This window comes from Ruditapes philippinarum, unplaced genomic scaffold, assembly GCF_026571515.1.
Source record: "Ruditapes philippinarum isolate M1 unplaced genomic scaffold, ASM2657151v2 ctg13224_1_1_1_1, whole genome shotgun sequence".
NCBI classification, from domain to species: domain Eukaryota; kingdom Metazoa; phylum Mollusca; class Bivalvia; order Venerida; family Veneridae; genus Ruditapes; species Ruditapes philippinarum.
Window position 1 is genome coordinate 11,730 of NW_026865717.1, and position 18,478 is coordinate 30,207.

General features: G+C 30.4%; 2 protein-coding genes across 2 annotated transcripts; one reads left to right on the forward strand and one right to left on the reverse strand.

Annotated features, from left to right (window-relative positions):
- Nucleotides 1-5,702: 5,702 nt before the first annotated feature.
- LOC132730068 (uncharacterized) lies at nt 5,703-11,466 on the reverse strand. The gene is made up of 5 exons (XM_060715919.1): nt 11,306-11,466; nt 9,073-9,225; nt 7,982-8,150; nt 7,325-7,476; nt 5,703-5,840 (listed from the first exon to the last, which is right to left on the reverse strand). Exons 1-5 carry the CDS (start codon nt 11,346-11,348, stop codon nt 5,710-5,712), a joined length of 648 nt encoding a protein of 215 aa, XP_060571902.1. The 5' UTR covers nt 11,349-11,466; the 3' UTR covers nt 5,703-5,709.
- Nucleotides 11,467-14,696: 3,230 nt separating this feature from the next.
- LOC132730067 (GATA zinc finger domain-containing protein 14-like) lies at nt 14,697-18,122 on the forward strand. The gene is made up of 3 exons (XM_060715918.1): nt 14,697-16,338; nt 17,112-17,224; nt 18,039-18,122. The coding sequence occupies exons 1-3, from the start codon at nt 14,697-14,699 to the stop codon at nt 18,120-18,122; spliced, it is 1,839 nt and encodes a 612-aa protein (XP_060571901.1).
- Nucleotides 18,123-18,478: the final 356 nt, after the last annotated feature.

Sequence of the window (18,478 nt, forward strand, 5' to 3'; positions counted from 1 at the left end):
GAAAACCCCCTCTTTTTGCCCTAGGTGGGGTCCCGGGGCGGGTGTCCCAAAACCCCCCCAAAAAACCCCCCACCCCCCCAAACCCTGTAAAATGCCCGGATTTTTTTTTGAAACTGTTTAAAATTTGGTTAAAATTTTTATCAATTTCCCTTTATTTACAAAAAAAAAAATTGATTAAATTTAAAATTTGGGAAAGGGATGCAAATCGTGCAATTTTTTGCATCATCTCCAATTTAAAAAACTCCAAACCCCCAAAGTTTTTTTCCCCCAAATTTTTAAAATTTTTCCCTTTGCTTTAAAAGGTTTTGGGGGGCCGGGAAAATGGGCGGGGGGTCCCCCCGGGGGGGGCCCCGCCAAACCAAAAACCGCCGAAAAATAGGGACAAACAAAAAGTGGGCCCTCAAAATTGTGGACCGGGGAAAGACTGAAAAGGGAGAAAATTTTAAATTTCACTCCAGGGTTTTGTCCTTTCCCCAAATTTAAAAACATGTTTTAAAAATGTTAAATTAAACAGGGTTAAAAGCTGATTTTTAACCTTCCCTCCCCTGCGTAAAAAAAAAATGCAACCCAATTTTTTATCTATTTCCCAAGGGGAACATGGGTTTAAAATTTTTGTATGTTACATTGTTTATTAAAAAGATTTTGGTTAAGTTTTTGAAAATTTTTCCTATTTTTTTTCCCCAAATTTTTTAGGTTTCCCCAAATTGAAACTAGGTTCCCAGTAATTTTTTTTCAAATTTGGGAGAAATTTTTTTCCCAACCCCTCCTTTGGGCAATCCTTTAAATGTTTCCTTTTCAACTGTGGGGAAGCGCTTTTTTAAAAATAGGTACTTTTAGGTAAAATACTTAAATGGAAACGTTAAAAAAATTTGGGGAAAAAATTAATAAAAGATTTAAAGGAAAAATTTTCTAATAAAAAATTTTTATTGGCCAAAAACATACTAAATTTCCCCAAAATCCAAGTGGGTGGTTTTAAACTTTTTTGTTGGGCATAAATTTTTACTGCCCGTTTTATTCAGCAAATTTCAAAAATATTTTTCATTTGGGAGTTTTCGCATCCAAACTATACTGTAAATTAAAAATTTTTGATTCTTATTTTTTATTTAATTAAACCCAAATTAAAAGACTTAAAAAAAACTGTTATTTTAAAATAAATGTATTTTTCAATTTTTTTTTTAATTGAAAACCCCCTCAAAAAATTTATGGGAACGGAAGGATTTTTTGATTTTCGCCAAGCATTTTTTGATTTTTTTCCCAAAACATTTTTGGTTTTAAAATTTAAATAGCTGCCCAAAAAAAAATTTGGTAAAAAATATGTAATTTTAAGCTAATTTGAACAAGTTGAAAACCTTTAGAAAAATTTTCCAAAGTATTTTCTCATTTTATTTAAACATTGTTAAGGTTTTTGGGGTTTTTCCCTGTGCCTTATTATTGGGTTTTTTGTTAAAAAATAAACAGACAGAATCAAAAAAGTTATTAATAAATTTCCATTTAAGTTAAAAGGCAAAATTTTAAAAAAAAAAATTAAAAAATTCAAGAGCTTTTGAGGGCTTGGAAGTGCATTAAATTTATTTTTCAAAATTATAAAAATTTGTAAAAATTTAAAATTTACACTAATAGGAAAGTAAAAAAGTTTAAACAGTTATGTAATTTGAATTTTTACTAAAGTAAAGCCCCTCCCGGGTTTTTAATTTTAAAGAGTGTATTAAGAAAAGGTGAAAAAAATTTAAATTTAAAATTTTGCCCCTTTTTTTTAAATTTTTTAATGGGTTTTTTTTTAAACTTTCCATTTTTATGAAAGATTTCAATGCCTTTTTTCCCCAAAAAGTTTTAAATTTAATAAAAAGTTTGGGGAAATTTTTTTAATTTTAGGCTCTTAATTTTTCCCTTTAAAATTTTAAAAAAAAATTTAGTGGGAGGTCTAAAACCCTTTTTAGTAATTTATTGAAAAAATTTAAAAAAAGGCAGTAACTTGACCTTTACCAAAAAAAGGCACCCCTGTTTATTTTTAAAATTTTTAAAACCTGTTTAAATTTGGGGAAATTTTAATTAAAGGGGGTACTTTTTTACAATAAAATTTTTGTTTCCCAAAACGAAATTTTAAAATAGACGATTTTTTATTAAAATTTTTAAATTTAAACCTCACTTTTTCTTTAGTTTTAAAAAAAAATTGGGGGCTTTTCAATTCAAACCCAAAATTTGGGTTTAATTTTTAAAGCCAAGAGGGAAAAATTTTTTAATTTATTTTTTTTTTGAATTAAATTCCCAAAAAAAAGATTAAAAGTTGAAAGGCCGGGTTTTTGTGTTATTTTCAAAAAGTGTAAAAATGTTTAAAACTTAAAAATTTGAAGCGTGTTTTCCTTTTTTAAAACTATTGGGGAATGGTGCCTTCAATTGATGGGTTGAAATCCTTTTTAAATGGGGGAAAATTTTAACCCCTAAATTTTAAATTCCCTCTAATTAAGGGTTTTAAAATTTAATTTTGTTTTAAAATCTATTCAAAAATATAAGAAAAAATTTAAAAAATTTTAAAAATTTTTATTTCTTTTTAAAATTTTAAAAAATTTTTTTTGGATTTTGGGGTTTTACCCATTTACCCAAATCCAAAAGAGGTTCCTAATCATTTAATTAAATTAGCTATCCCAAATTTTTTATATTTTTTAAAATTTTTTCAAATTTTTTTATGTTGTTTAAAGTAAAAAAAGGGCCCAAAGGAAAATAAATTTTACCCAAAGAAAAGTGAACAAAAAATTGTCAATAAAAATTTCAATTTAAAATTGTTGACAAATATAATTTGTTATTAAAAACTGCACTGTAAAAGTAGCCTCAAACCTTTAAATTTTAAAAAATGTCTTTTAAAATTTTTTTTATCAATTTTTTTATTTAAAAATTTTTTAAATTTTTTTTTATGAAAATTCCTTTATTGTCTTATTTTTTTTAGATCACATCATCATTATTTTATTCCTTTTCCAAATTTATTTTATTTTTAATTTTTATTTTTATTAAATTAAAATTTAAATTATTTTTTTAATTTTTTATTATTAAACAATTCTTTTATTATTATTTATTTTTTGTTTAGATTATTTTATTTTTTATAATGTAAAAATTTATTAATTTACCCATAATTAAATTTTATCTAATATTTAATTCCTTTTTACGAGTTGCTTGAAGTCTGTCTTTTATTATTTTGTGAATTTTTTAATTTATTTAAATTTTAATTTAAAGTATTTTAAACCCCCTTCTTACCCAAAAATAATTTTGCCTTATTTTGTACTTAATTTTACCATGAACATGGCCCAAAAAAAAGGGGCCAAAGTTTTTAAATCTATGATACAAAAATGGAAAAAAAGAAAAATTTTAAATTTTTTTAACTTGTAATTTAAAAAAAGGTTTTTACTTGAAAATGATTTTAAAAAAAAATTTTTAAAAGGGTACCCCCTAAAATGTAAAAAAACTTAAAAAATAAACTCTTAACATTCCCGTCCAAATTTTTTTTCATTAAAAAAAATTAAACAAAAGTGGAGTCTCACCAAAACTGTGATACCCTCGCATTTATTTCCCCCATTTCCCTAAAGGGCCCCGTGTGGGTTTTTTAAACCCCAAATTTTTCCAAAATTTTGTCACCAAAAAAAATTTTTAATCTATTTTGAAGATTTAAAAAGCAAAAAAAAATATTTTTTTTAAAACTGATTAGTAATTTAAAAAACTGTTTTTTATGAACCCGTTAGATTAAAAAAAAACATTTTTTTTTTAAAAGCGGGCAATTTAAACCAAAGTTTAAAAAACCTTTAACTTTAGCCCTTGAAAATAGCAAAATTGGGACCCACTGACCCAGCTAGATTTTCGTAAAATTTTTTATGTAGAAACTATTTTAATTTTTTTTTTTAAAAGGGTTTTTCAATTTACATTCGTGGGCTATCATAACTAATTAAAATGAAATAGCGAAATTTCATACATGTGAGATGATCCATGGTCGTCATAAAAAAATTTAAAAATTTTCAATTTTACCCCGGCCCCCCCGTTTTGATAAAATGACAAAGTACCAAATTTACCAAAAAAAAATGAAAAATAATAATTTAAATTTTAAAAACTTTTTAAAAATTAAATTGGGTTGGGAAAAAGAATTTTGTCCTTTTAAAAAATTTGCTTGATTCGTGTTCCATTTCCCACCAAAAAACATCAAGAACAAAACCCCTTCAATCGTTTAAAAATCCCAAAAAAAATTGTGTTATAGGGGACAAAAGAAAAACACCCACGTTTAAACGATTCAATTTCCCAGAAAAAAATTACTTTTCATTGCTGTTTTGGGCCCGCGAATTTTTTCCCTTTTTTTCAAACAAATTAAAAAAAAAATTTTCCTTTTTTACAAAATTGACGCCCGCGTTTTTAAAAAATTATGAGTAGAAAACAGTACCCAAAGTCAAACCCGGGCAGGGTATAGTTTGGGTTCCCCAAAAAACCGAGGGCTATTCTTTTTTGAAAAAGTTTATTTTTACCAAATTTTAGGTTAATTTTTAAAGCTGTTTTTAAAAATTTTTTTATTTTTTTAAATTTAAGGGTCTACCCCGGGTTTAAATTTGGGGCCGAAAATTTTTTTTATATTTATCTTTTTAAAAGGACACTACCTTTGTTGTTTAAATTTTATTGCAATGTTTTTTTTGAAAAATATTTTCAACCTTTGGGTATCTTCGGCACCCTTTATTTGAAAGGTTTTTTACCGTAGCGTTTTGTCAAAAGGGAAATTTGGGAATTTTACGTAAAATTTTGGGGGCACGCATTCCAAAAATTACCGGAATTTTCTATAAAAAAAAAGTTACGGGGAAATATATAAACCTTAAAAAAAAGTTAAAATTTACGGGGCCCGATAGTAATATTTTCCACGGTTCCCGAAAATTTATTTTGGGTTTTATTTGTCTATTGCAAACGTAAAAAGAAAGCAAATTTAAAAATGAAATCCGTAAAATTTGAACTGCGTTCCCCGCCCGCCTATTTGGGCCCCTGTGTTGCTTAATAAATCCCATTTAAAATGAGAAATGATAGCAACAGTGGATTTGTCAGATGGGGGTGGCAGGTTGGGGCTTTGGTTCCTGCGGTTTTCCAAAAAAGCCCTTTTGTTGGTTTTTTTGTGACGCGGGCCCTTTTTTTCTTAAAAAGGATGTGCATTTTATTTTATCCCCAATTTGGGGGGATAGTGGGGCAAAAAGCCTTGGATTAAATTTTATATTTTCATGGGTTTTGGGAAATTTAAAAAGAAAATTAATAAAAAAAATTTTTATATAAATGAATTTATAAAACAATCTGTAAACAGAAGGTTTTAAAAAAAAAAACAAAAATTTTTAAGCTTTTTTTTCACGGGCACGGGAAATTTTTACAGAAGGATGTGGGTTTTTATGATAGGCCCCCAGAGATCTTGTGAAACTGTCCGGAAGGGGAAATTTAAAAAAAACAAAAATTGTCAAAAAAGGGAAAATTTTTATCTTTTAAAAACGAGTTTTTAAGGGGCTAGGGTTAAAAATTTATTTATTTTAAAATCGCCATGAAACTAGGGATTATGGCAAAAATTATTAATAGTCCAATTTTTTAGGGCCCATTGTTTAAAATCAGGAAGTTTATACATACATTATATATAATGTTTATATACCTTGAACCTTGTTCGTATGAATAAAAAATGATAAAAGTCTTTAAAATAAAATAAAAGTCGAACCAGACTTACTCTTTATCACAGATGACTTTGTAATTTGGTAGTTTTGACCATGGTGAATTCGAATCTTGGATTGTAAGTCTTTGAGTTCTTTTCACCTTCAAAAGTTCTTGAATACAAATTAAACCGGTTGCACACGCTGAAAAATAAAGTTTAGATAATTTGAAACTCGAATTGAAAAATGTAACATTTATAAATGACGCTTTTGTTGATATGAGCCGCGTCACGACAAAACCAACATAGTGCGTTTGCGACCAGCATGGATCCAGACCAACCTGCGCATCCGCGCAGTCTGATCAGATCCATGCTGTTCGCTTACAAACCCTTTAAGGTAGAGAAACTGATAACGAACAGCATGGATCCTGATCAGACTGCGCGAATGCGCAGGTTGGTCTGGATCTATGCTGGTCGCAAACCCATTATGTTGGTTTTGTCATGGCGCGGCTAATATATTGAATTTATGTTGATGTTTTAACTTAAAGGCTGTATAAAGCTGCTGGTTTTATTTTGTACCTTGCTTAAAACAAAGGTTGTAAAATAAAACAATACTCTTTTTATGCACTTCATTCTGTCAACGGTCAAAAAACATATTTGCCCGAGGGATAAAACTTATGACACGTGACTTCGTAAAAGTGACTTGTCAGATCATGTGATCGCGCTGTTATTTTAATGTCATGTAAGGACAGACAATAGGCTATTAGCTCTGTTCTTTTTGCAAATTCATTCAGTGATAACCTCACTTGTGCACATACGAATACTTAAGGCAATATTCTGTTATTCAATAATTTAAAATGTGTGAGCATAATAAGAAAAAACCTCAAGATTAATAAATAGGAAGTATTTTACTAAATATGGTCTGAAAACATAACGGTATGGCATCAAATATATCATAAGACGTCGACATTAATTCCTGGAGTTGACAGTATTGATGTTGAATTCGTACATGGTGAAATATGATATTTAAAGTTACTAAGTTTTTGCCATTTACTGTTAATATCTAGTCATTTCTATATGAGCAGCACTTAAATTGAATAGTGGCCGTTGATCATCGTTGCAACTCATGTTCCCTTAATATACATTGTATCATTAATTCCGACATCGTCACCTCCCAATATAACAATTGTAAATTATCTGTTAAACATAAAATGTTCTAATCACTTTTCTGTTTCAAGTAAGGATTTGTGAATTACAACTCTTTGTATTATTTGTTTATTTTCCCCCACTATTCTGAACACATTGGGCGTTCCATTTTCTCCTCCTTTCTTCTTTCTTTTCACAGTGCCTGTTCAGCAGCCTGTATGGTGCCTTTTCGCTGGTCCTGTGTGAATGAATGTTTTGGGTTGCACACCACAAACATCGCTTCCCTTGTTGATTGTTATCATATGTTTACAATAAATGGCTTATTTATATATCTATAAAACATATCGTAGTTATTGAGAGAGTTATCACCGCCATGTTTTCGAAGTGGATATATTTTTAATGTCAATTATATCTTCTGCTTAGCCTACAAGACACCACATGCGGGTCTTACAAGATTTTGCGAATTTCCCATTTCGTTACAATATAACTAAGTTATAAATGCAGTTAGAAGATAATAAATTATAATTAATTTATTCAACTTACAACACATTTGATCGATACTGCTAAAGTATTGAATGTCTTTGATATGATACGGTCCAAATTCCAACACCTCAACTTCTACTCTGTTCAGAAACGCTGGACATTCCATAAAATGCCGATGAATACATTCAATCAAAGGTTTTGATCGGTTAACACTGCAAGTACACGAACAAAGAAAGCTACGAAAAAAGCTAAGGGAACCATTTAGAACAATAGACACTGATGAATGTAACATGTTCACATATACCAGTACAAGGCTTGTGACATCACGACATTGCGCAGTAAAAAATGATAATATATTATGCCAGAAATGATGATAACAATTTGAAACCTATCATACCCTAATCCTTCTCATTTTACTTAATATGTTTTTATGGCAATCTAATACCACAACAAAAATCAAGGAAAGCTTTATGTCGGATTAAATATACTCATTTCATGAAAACAAAAATAAATCATTCCATCACCACAAGTTTTAATGTTCAGTAGAGATCTTAATTCGAACTAGTACTCACAAATATCATATAGTGACCTAAATACGGACGCCTACTCACTAATATTCAATAGTGACCTAAATTCGAACACTTACTTATTTTCAGTAGTGACCTAATTTGGAACACTAAACTTATTTTCAAAAGTGGCCTAATTTCAAACACTTACTCACAAATATCATCAATAAAGCCGGTTAGATTTTGATCAAGGACATAATCCATTGCATTCTTGCCCAGTGCCTCAAAACAGGCTACAAAATTGTCTTTTCGTGGGACCATACAATTTGTTGGCTTTTTCGTCGTAGCCGCAACAGTGACAGTTTTGTTTGAAGTTGTTTCTGTGTGAAGAAAATCATCAAATATCCCTTATTTGAATTGTTGTGTTTGAAGATTTATATTTGAAAATATTCAAACTATGATTCATATCGGATAATCTGCATAATTAACACGAATATTTGCATATATTTCAAACTAAGTGATATAAAGTTTATGATAATTTTATATCTAAAATGTCCACGTTTAGATTAACATCTTTTAAACATTTATTTAATTGTACATACACTACATTTCTAGGAATGAAAATGAAAAATAAAATCACATAATACTGTCACGTGTTACTACTTTTGGCTCAATTATGTTATTTGGAAAGAACATAGGCACGACTTTTATTTAGTATTATGTACTAAATTCACATTTCAAATGTACTGGTAAACAGTATGGATGAAGTTACGACTGTTTTTTACATGAATGAAAGGGATTTGATCCAAAAGACCTAAAGCTTTTAATTAATATTCGCATTATACACACACAAGTAAGATAGTATTGGGACTAAAGACTTCAAATGCTAAATACTACTTGTGCTTTTAATGTATCTGTTTATATTTGTATCGAAAAAAACTTTACATGTATAGCTTAACTGAACTCAGTTTTACGTACATCATAATTATTATGTATATACATCAATACAGCCATGGCGTTGTAATATTTTAACATTATACATTAAATTTGAATGCATACTGTCTTAAAAAGGTGCTTTTCGATAATTCTACGGTTGCACAAGGCGGTTTAACTGGCTTTGATTTGTTTTTGTCCCATTGAAATGATGCTGTGAAGTCAATTCATCAGTGCAAAGCAAACTAGTGCAATTAGCTCTGTGGTGCTTTCAACTCTAAAAAAATATTAACAAATCAATCATAATTGCATTCAAGCAGTATCAAGCTAACTACAGCAAAATTTTCCTTTCTGTGTTATTGGACATACCTGGATCAGGAACATTATCTGTGGACACTGGTTTCGCTGTCTTTGGCTCAGTTGTTGTTGACGTGGACATGTTGGCATCTGCCTGACCAACTTCAAACTGCGAGTGAGAGTGCTCGAAATCGGTAATGTGACCGTAGCTAGATCCAGCACATACTGTAAGATAGTTATTTATTGAATTGATTAACACAGCTTTCCTTTTTATCCCTGAAATGGTGTGATTTTTTACTTAGAGCCACGAATGAAAATATCAATTGTTCGAATAAAGGAGGTCTTCTCTTTAAATAGAATTTCATTTAATTAAGACTGGAATTTTTTTTATTTCGGGCGGTTATAGAGTCCGAGGAATGTGGGTTATGTATGAAGTAATAACTGATACATTACAAAAATTACATATGTGACATGAATGTTTATTTACAGAAACACCGGCTGAGTGTCAAGATGCGCACGTTTGAACTTAAAGTTATATCTGTAAAAAGATCTATTCGGCATAAATAGGGGTTTATTTTCAGTAATTGTAATGTGAACAATATGCTTAAATACATTAGCATGTGTTTCTTTGGAATTTCGACGAACGAGAAACGTGACTGTACTAATCATTATGTTATGCCTATTTCTTATTCCGTATTTAATTAAGGAGATTTAGACGTAAATCTTTGTAGAAATATCAAATGTACTTGTATTATGTTAACACTTATAAAGGGATATGGATTTGGCTGAACAGTTACAGTCGTGTAACCATTGGAAGACTTAATTTATGTGTCGTATGTGACAATGTTTCACTAAGTGTGGCCTCTTAAAATGAATGTCAACGGTAATAAAAAAATCATTTTGCCCCTAAACATATGCACAGCGTGAGAATGGATAGATTTATTATCATAAGAAAAAAAAACCTTTTTCGCATTAAAGCAGCACGCCTCCAGATTCATGCTTATTTTCATGAAAATTTTGAAAATGTATTTGAATGAATAATATTGTGAAATAACCAAAAGGAAGCAATTTACACATTATCAATGGCACCTATACAACCCACGTTAATTACCAAAAAGTGGGCAAAATATGCATAAATAGCCCTTACTGCGTTTGTAACGCAGTAGCAATATACTTGTAAATACCAAAAACTCAGTCATAAACCGCACAAAACATGTAAAATAATACTTGAATCTTGAATCATTTTACTTTTCCTAAAATCTTAGTACATATTTCTCAAGTTTGATTTTATTAAATTATTTTGACTCATCTGGAGGCATGCAGCTTTAAGGGTATTTGATTGTAACTTAAAGCATTATGAATAAATAATATTCACTTAATGAATAAATATCACAGATTATAAATATTAACCATAGGTATGTTTTAAGTTCGATCAAGTATATTGTAATTGATATTTACTTTGCGTAATGCAAAATAGCATTTCTTTTATACATAGCACGTGCCTTAGAATGTCTGTCGTGCGATAACAGATGTATCAGTAATACATCGTGACTTGTTAAGAGTATTTACACGAATATATAGCTGCATTTAACCTTATTTTGAATTAATTTTACATTTACAACTACGCGCTATATATTTTAGCATTATTATTCTTATTCATATTCATATTTATTCTTACTTTACTTTGTCTCATCACGTGCTTTGAATTATGTTACGAAAAGTTGAAATTCGGCTCAGACACATTCTTTTTCGCATACATTTTGTATTTATAATATTGGTGTAATGATAAAAATACGTACATCATATATCACTAATCTCATTACACTACGTTCATTGAAACCTGTCATAAACGGCAACCACATTTATACTCTAGCTACTTTATCATGGTTATTTTACAAATTGTCCAAAACTTAGTCAACCAGTGTTACAGCGCTGTTACACGCTTCAAGTTGTCAATGCCAGGTAAATATGAATTGCATATTTTTTACGAACAATATACCAAAAACATAACATGTTTCCTATTTATATTATCTGTTGAAATCTACAATCATATATCAATACAAATGTCATCGTTCCTTAGAACTCTTGATTTGATTATTTTTTACTTTTCTCGTCACCCTACTTCCAAAATCCTACATCTCCTTAGACAGTATTTTTTTCCTATAACGTTCGCTTACAACCCCTCAGCTATTTTATCGCCTGAATTGGTCGGTACGAACGTAATATCACATTTTTCCCCATTATACAACTTACAATATATCACTAGATGTAAATCCTACGAAAATTAGAAAAAATAAATTCTTACCTATTGCCCATATTAAAGCTGCAATAATGTTTCTGGTATCCATGATTTTTTGTTTTAAACACAGTCAAATTACATAAACAGTACAGGACACAGTATATCTCCTTGTATAAACACCAATCCAGACTGATTTATTTTACTTACTTTACCATAAACGAACGTCTCGGTCCCGTGACATGCCTAAATGATATGTTAACTCTGACAGGTGCTTTAATTAATGCGTCAAATGATGGCTGCAAATAGTTATTGATGCACTTATACAATGTACTGTAAACATAATTTACTTAATATATAGTTTGTTAACTAAAATGAAAAATAAAACATGTGTGATTTTATCTCATATATCTACTTGTTGTGCATACCTACACAAAAACATAACCATAAATCTTTATATAAAAACAAATTATTTGCGGACCAGGAAATGGTCACGCGTCTATACAGTATCATGTGCATACTTTCCTTAAACATGTGCATCATTTTTTATAAACCTATACATAATCAGCTGATTACTTGCAAGCGCTCTGTCATCTCAATCTTGATCTATTAAAAATCATAATAAAATAAAATGAAATAAATAATAATAATAAAACAACATATAATATCACTAAACTGACTGTGTAAGTTTGCATTATCTCAATTTATTTTTATTTCTCGATGACAATACATGTAAAACAATTGAGAGTATATATCATCTCGTAATTTACAAAAATTAAATTTGTCAAGTACGAAGCACACGTTTGACCAATTTAATGTAGTAAATACATACTAAAAACACTGACCAATTTAGTATTTGAAATTATTTTTGATAAAACTGTCGATATAGAAGATTGATTAAATATAGCCGATTTACTTAAGTAAATGTGTTACGATTCATTTGAAATACTGCAGTTCTATTTAACAAAAAAAATTGTCAAACACTTTATATACTATAATATGGAATTTAAACTTGCAATCTTAACTTCTTTGGTCGCTATATCTAAAGAAGAGAATGATATAGGCTTTTAATATATAAAATGATAGTTTTAACACAACATGAGTATAAAGTTAGCTGAAGAAGATATATATGGCAGATTATTGCATGAAACTGGATTGTTCAAATCAAGAAATTATTGATGCTTAAATAGATGTTCTTTTTTAGTGATATTGAAATCTTAAAGTTAAGAAAATCTTATTCAATAACAACCTTACAAACCATTAATAACTTTTTGAAATAATAAATAAATGCTTAGATATATTTAATTTAGCCCAGGAACACGTGTCTTTTGTTCTTATTTTGTTAGTTTTTCCTGATATGCAAATGATGTTAAATTAGATATAGTAAATTTACACGGCCACGGTAAGTTTGAATTTAGCTTAAAATTGAATAAATAACGCGAATAAGAATTGTAACACTTCTAATGAGAAAACTTGTATTTAATGCAATAACAGTTTGAATAAAAAATATCAATACTGCGTATTTATTGGTATTTGCACGTAAATATTTTTCTGCAGCTATGTAAGTCTATTCAGTGAATTAGTGCTTGTCATGCAGATGTTTTTATTTACAAATGTACTAACTTCTGTTACAAATTTATGTAAGTAATTTACCATTCATTTACTCTAAGATAAGTTTAAACTAGGATTGAATGAAATTTTAGTTAACATCCAATGGCATATGTGCGAATGATATACCTAAAGAATTGCATAGCAAAAATGACAAAAAAATAAAGGGTACACTATAAGTTTTGAGTAGTTATTTATCACATAATTATGAATCAGAAATGTCTACAGAAATAAAGCTTTAGCTATACCATTATTTACAGATATAAATAAATGCAGTTAATAAAAAATTACTAAACGATACATGAATATCGAAAAAGCATAGATGTGTGACCCACACAGGGACGATTCAATCAGAATATCAAAAGAGAATAACAGTATTGACTTATGAATCATATCCACGACCCCATGAAATAAAGCACAGAACAATATAGCCTTTGACTGACAATATTAACTGCTGAAACATCTTGGTCATAAAATAGATAAAAAAGAAAAAAAATCACATTTTAAGATTATTTCTTTTATCTTTTTTAATTTTTGTATTCAATAGTAAGATGAATTCATGCTAATTGTTTATGAAATAAATAATATACTCAGAGCATGTAATACATACACGTGCTCCGGATACGTGGCATAACGTACCCTAGTTGTTGAAAATTCATGAAACTGAGACATACATAAACATCACTTGGTTTATCAGTCCCTTTTCAAAATAAGGAAAAGGTAAAAAATGAATAAGTGAGAATTTAATAAGGGCAATCAAGAAGTATCTTCATCAAGAGTTCCTGGTTTAATTGCTCTTGGGAGAGGTTAGCGTTTCCTACTCATGCTGAAATATTATTAATGATCGTAATATGGAATTGCACAGGAATAACCTGTCAAATTCTCTAAATTATTGTTGAACTGGCTTCGTAATGCTCTGAATCGAAACTCATTGCTGTCATGTTAGGTGCTTAACAGACAATGATGACGGAAAAAACGGGATAGTGAGAATGGCTGATAGCATACGTCAACATATTATCAAAGGTTAAACATATGCTGACCACCCACTAAACGATCCTTTAAATTCATATCACCAACAAAAAGCCTACTAAAAATATTATTGTTATGTATTTATATGCAACTCGGCGAATTTGCGACCTTCTCACTTTGTGGTCCCAACATTTTAAGCCAACGCTACGTGTTGCATTGATACGGATGATTTCATCTTTAAAACTATCCATGCGGATTTTTTTCTGTTGGTTTCTTAATCATAATGCATCTTTTTTTTTTTCAAATTCTTAGTAAACACTTTAGAAAAGATAAATTTGTTGACAAATCAACGGACAAGAAACTATACTATATAAAACTATAGCCTTATCATTGACGATTTCCTAAAGAAGAAGAAAAAAAGAGATTTATTTGTCATAATCCTTTTTAACATGGTATCAAAGGTAAGTCGATTTATTATATATAATTATATATACACTATATACACTTACTTTTACGGACACAAACTGTAAAATATTCATCATCTTATTTTTATCTCGGCAGGTGTTTTCGCTGAGACGATTTAGAGATTTTTTTAATGAATCTTTAAGATAGGTTGCCAGTTATTTACGTAAAGTCCAAGAAATGAACACCCGTTATGTACTTCCATATTGGTATATGATATAAGTACTGTAGAACTGATCCGAAACAGCAAATAATGATGAAATGATTCCTTTTGGATCACTTGCGTTATATATTACAAGTCACAACCATTTCTTTAAATAATAAGTGCGATTAACATTAATGATCTCAATCAATCAACTGTCATATAACTTCACTTCAATAGATAAATTAAACATTTTTTCAGAAAATGATTTCGAACCGCATGATTTTTTCTTGGGTGTTACTGATCAGTTTTATATGCTGCATCCTCATAGCTGATCTTGAATGTAAACGTCATTCTAAAGCTGAGAAGAAGTTCTCAGAGGAAGATAGCAGTTCATTTTCTAACAACGAAAATGGCGATCAACTTGGGTCAGATGAAAGTAGCCAAGAACGAGCGAACGAAAAGCATCCGCGGTCAAGAAAAGAAAGTTCAAAAAGCATATATTCGACAATATCAGACCAAAGGATCATTAAAGAAACAGATTCAAGTTCTGAAAATACTAATAGTAATTATCTACAAGATATAGATACTGATAATGACAAAAGCGCTGAAAAGACTTTAAGAGAAGATTCGAGCGTCAGAAGAAAGCAAATCAAACCAAAGTATTTGGATGACGAAGAAGTTTACGAAACATTTGAAAGAAAATCTTATTCGTCAAATCCAGAAAATAGAAATGATATTGGCACTGCAAGCAGAAGAACACTTACTGAGGAAAATTCCATCAGCCAAGAAAGTGAAGAAACTTCAAGAAACAAAGAACGAGAGATTAATGAATTGAAAGTAAGCAAGAAGCGTGATAAAAAGGGTAAAGATAGAACGGAGCCGTCTGATTCAAAATCAATCTATCATGAAAACGATGTAGACAAAACTGAAAGGAGTAGAGGAAAGACCAGTAGAGAAAACGAATACAATGAAAATAGCAGAGATAAGACCGGGATTGAAAACGAATTCAATGAAAAGAGCAGAGATAAGACCGGGAGTGAAAACGAATACAATGAAAATAGTAAAGATAAGACCGGGAGTGAAAACGTATACAATGAAAATAGTAGAGATAAGACCGGGAGTGAAAACGAATACAATGAAAATAGTAAAGATAAGACCGGGAGTGAAAACGTACACAATGAAAATAGTAGAGATAAGACCGGGAGTGAAAACGAATACAATGAAAAGAGCAGAGATAAGACCGGGAGTGAAAACGAATACAATGAAAATAGTAAAGATAAGACCGGGAGTGAAAACGTATACAATGAAAATAGTAGAGATAAGACCGGGAGTGAAAACGAATACATTGAAAAGAGCAGAGATAAAACTGGGACAGAAAACGAATACAATGATAATAGAAGAGAAAAGACCGGGAGTGAAAACGTTTACAATGAAAAGAGCAGTATTATTATGTCAAAACATTCCTATGGGGATCTTAACTATCAAGGTGGCAGGAGTTCGGAACAGAAACATACATTGACAAATGACAGCAGTGGAGCATCGGGAAATGCTGGTTCCGGGAGAAAGCATTCAAAAGACGACCGAAGCCAAACCAAATATATTGAAATATCAAAACCCATTTTGTTTACGCCTTATGACAATAATGTTCTGTACTCAGAAAACAGCGTTTTAAGCACAACTGTAAGTTCTACAAAATACCAGACCTCTATATCAAACATGTTATCAACAACAACAACAAACAAACCAAGCAAATCATCGACAGGAATTATAAATGCAAGACAAGATAAAGAAGAAGAAATGGTTGACACATTAAATACTGCACCGGGAATAGTAATAAAACAGCCATTTACTGGTCGTAAAAAGTGCATTGAAAGAACGCCTCCTTGTTGTGTTCCCGGTCAGGTTGATATAAATCTTGGTGAGTGTCATGTTGGCTTTTATTAACTGCAATGCATCTTTATTTTCTGTTAAGTAGTTCACACAAACGTAAATAATCATAAATGAATATTTGAAGGTCTGTAGTCAAGTATATGCATGATTTTCAGTTTCAAATAGATATCCATAGATACAATAAAAATGTGTTTTAAGATGTTCTTTGATGAAAAAAAAACATGATTTAGAAAAGTCGTTTTCTTTTTCGTAACGCGATCTGTAATTTCCACCGCCATTTTAACTGATGACCTAGGAATATCCTTACTTAATTTTGTTAACCCTCATGTCAGTTATGCCTATGTGTAAATACCTCAACATATCTATTGTTTTGTGTCATTTTGCGTATTGTACAATTTTTTGTTTCTAAACGAATATTATGTAAGAAGAATAAAGATTTTCTTTTGAAATTTAAGTGCTCTACGCGAACGCGACCATAAATGCAGCCGATTTTTAAACTCAAATGGCCATTCAATTATTCAACTGGATTGCAAAACAAACAAGGATAGAGACAAATAAAATAGACAAAAACACATCCTCAAGGCTCTTATTTCTAAACAATTTACGGCTTTATTGACAGATTTTGATGTACATATTAAATTTTATTAGACGTCTATTTTCTGATTTGGTATACTATCTTAGCATAGTGTCCTCTTCCTCTGATTATTATCTACATCATTATCTCTATAGTATTTCATCAAGGCTGCATTCGTGCAATGTTTTGAACAATTTTGTCAAGTGATTTTGTGTGTGTGTATTTAGGTACAATTAATTATAAAGCACGGGTAAAGGGCGACTTGGATGGTGTTAGTGCAACAGTATCTACAAAGCCACAGAGAGCATACAAACGATGTAGCAATGGCGCTGTTATTAAGGTTACAAATAACTTTGTCTTTTTTGTAATATTGTAAATTCATAGTATGAAGTAATCGCTTTAATTCAAACTGGGACATACGATAAGTACAATAATTGCAGATTCAAATGCAGTGACGAGTGCGTGTGACGTCACACGTACTGTGTTAAATATGGCTCTGCCCCTGTCGTAAAATGAATAACGAGTTTTGAAAACGTTTATAAAACTTTGTTTATTTTATTTCACTCTAGTCGTCTAGTGGTAATGTAATATGAATACATTTTCTCCTGGTTCACTATTTAAGTGACAGTATGCTAAAAAAAATTACCGCCGTCAAGTTCAGGTGCTTTACCTACATAATCTAAAGATTTACTATTTGAATGGTCACTGATCTATAATTGCTAATTGAAAAAGTTAAGAACTGCCGAAATTATAAATAAACTGCCCACTTTTTTATCATCACATGGACGTTATTGCTACATTCTGAAGGGTATCTTTAGAATTTTTCGGGTGTCATGTCGTAGATGTGAACATCAATATAAAACTGATAGCATTGTGGCCTTTTTGTTTGGCTTACCATTCACTATTCACGCTTTAATCGACACAATGACTTTTTAATTGCGTATACCTTCATTTACATGCATTAAGACTGGCATGGAAAATACATAAATGTAATGTTTCTCTATTTTTACACTAAGACTAAATTGTCTGTGGTGTACTCTTGCAAAATAAAAGCTCTCATGACGTCATACGGTTTTACTCATATCAATTAAAATTGCAAACTTTTTCAAATAAAGAAGATTGTATTCAAAGCTTGGTTTAATTGACAAATTCAGGTAACATTTGATCCAATGGGGAACGAAGGTTGTTTTGGGTGTACTAAAGGACCTTTCTGTGGCCGTCGTCTGCTACAGACTTGATTCTTGACCGTCTAGATAACAGGCCGCTCGTGATACACTCGTTGTACATCACGACCGCCATTCACTAAAGATGGTCATGTATTAATTTTAACATATATTTAAACAGAATTACATACACAATCCTTTGGTTTAGATACATACAGATTTCGAAATATCTTCGTAACATCAGATTATGAATTTATCCATCCAAACCGGATACGGACCTAACTTTTCTCAGCTTTACGTACGGGTGCATCTAATAAGGATAATTTCTCGTACTAAACAATTGACAGCTTGCTCACAGTATTGAGGCGCCTTGTGTAATTAAAGAACTCACGAGAACAGTTTTAGTTTCTTATCGCATATCGTCGTTATCA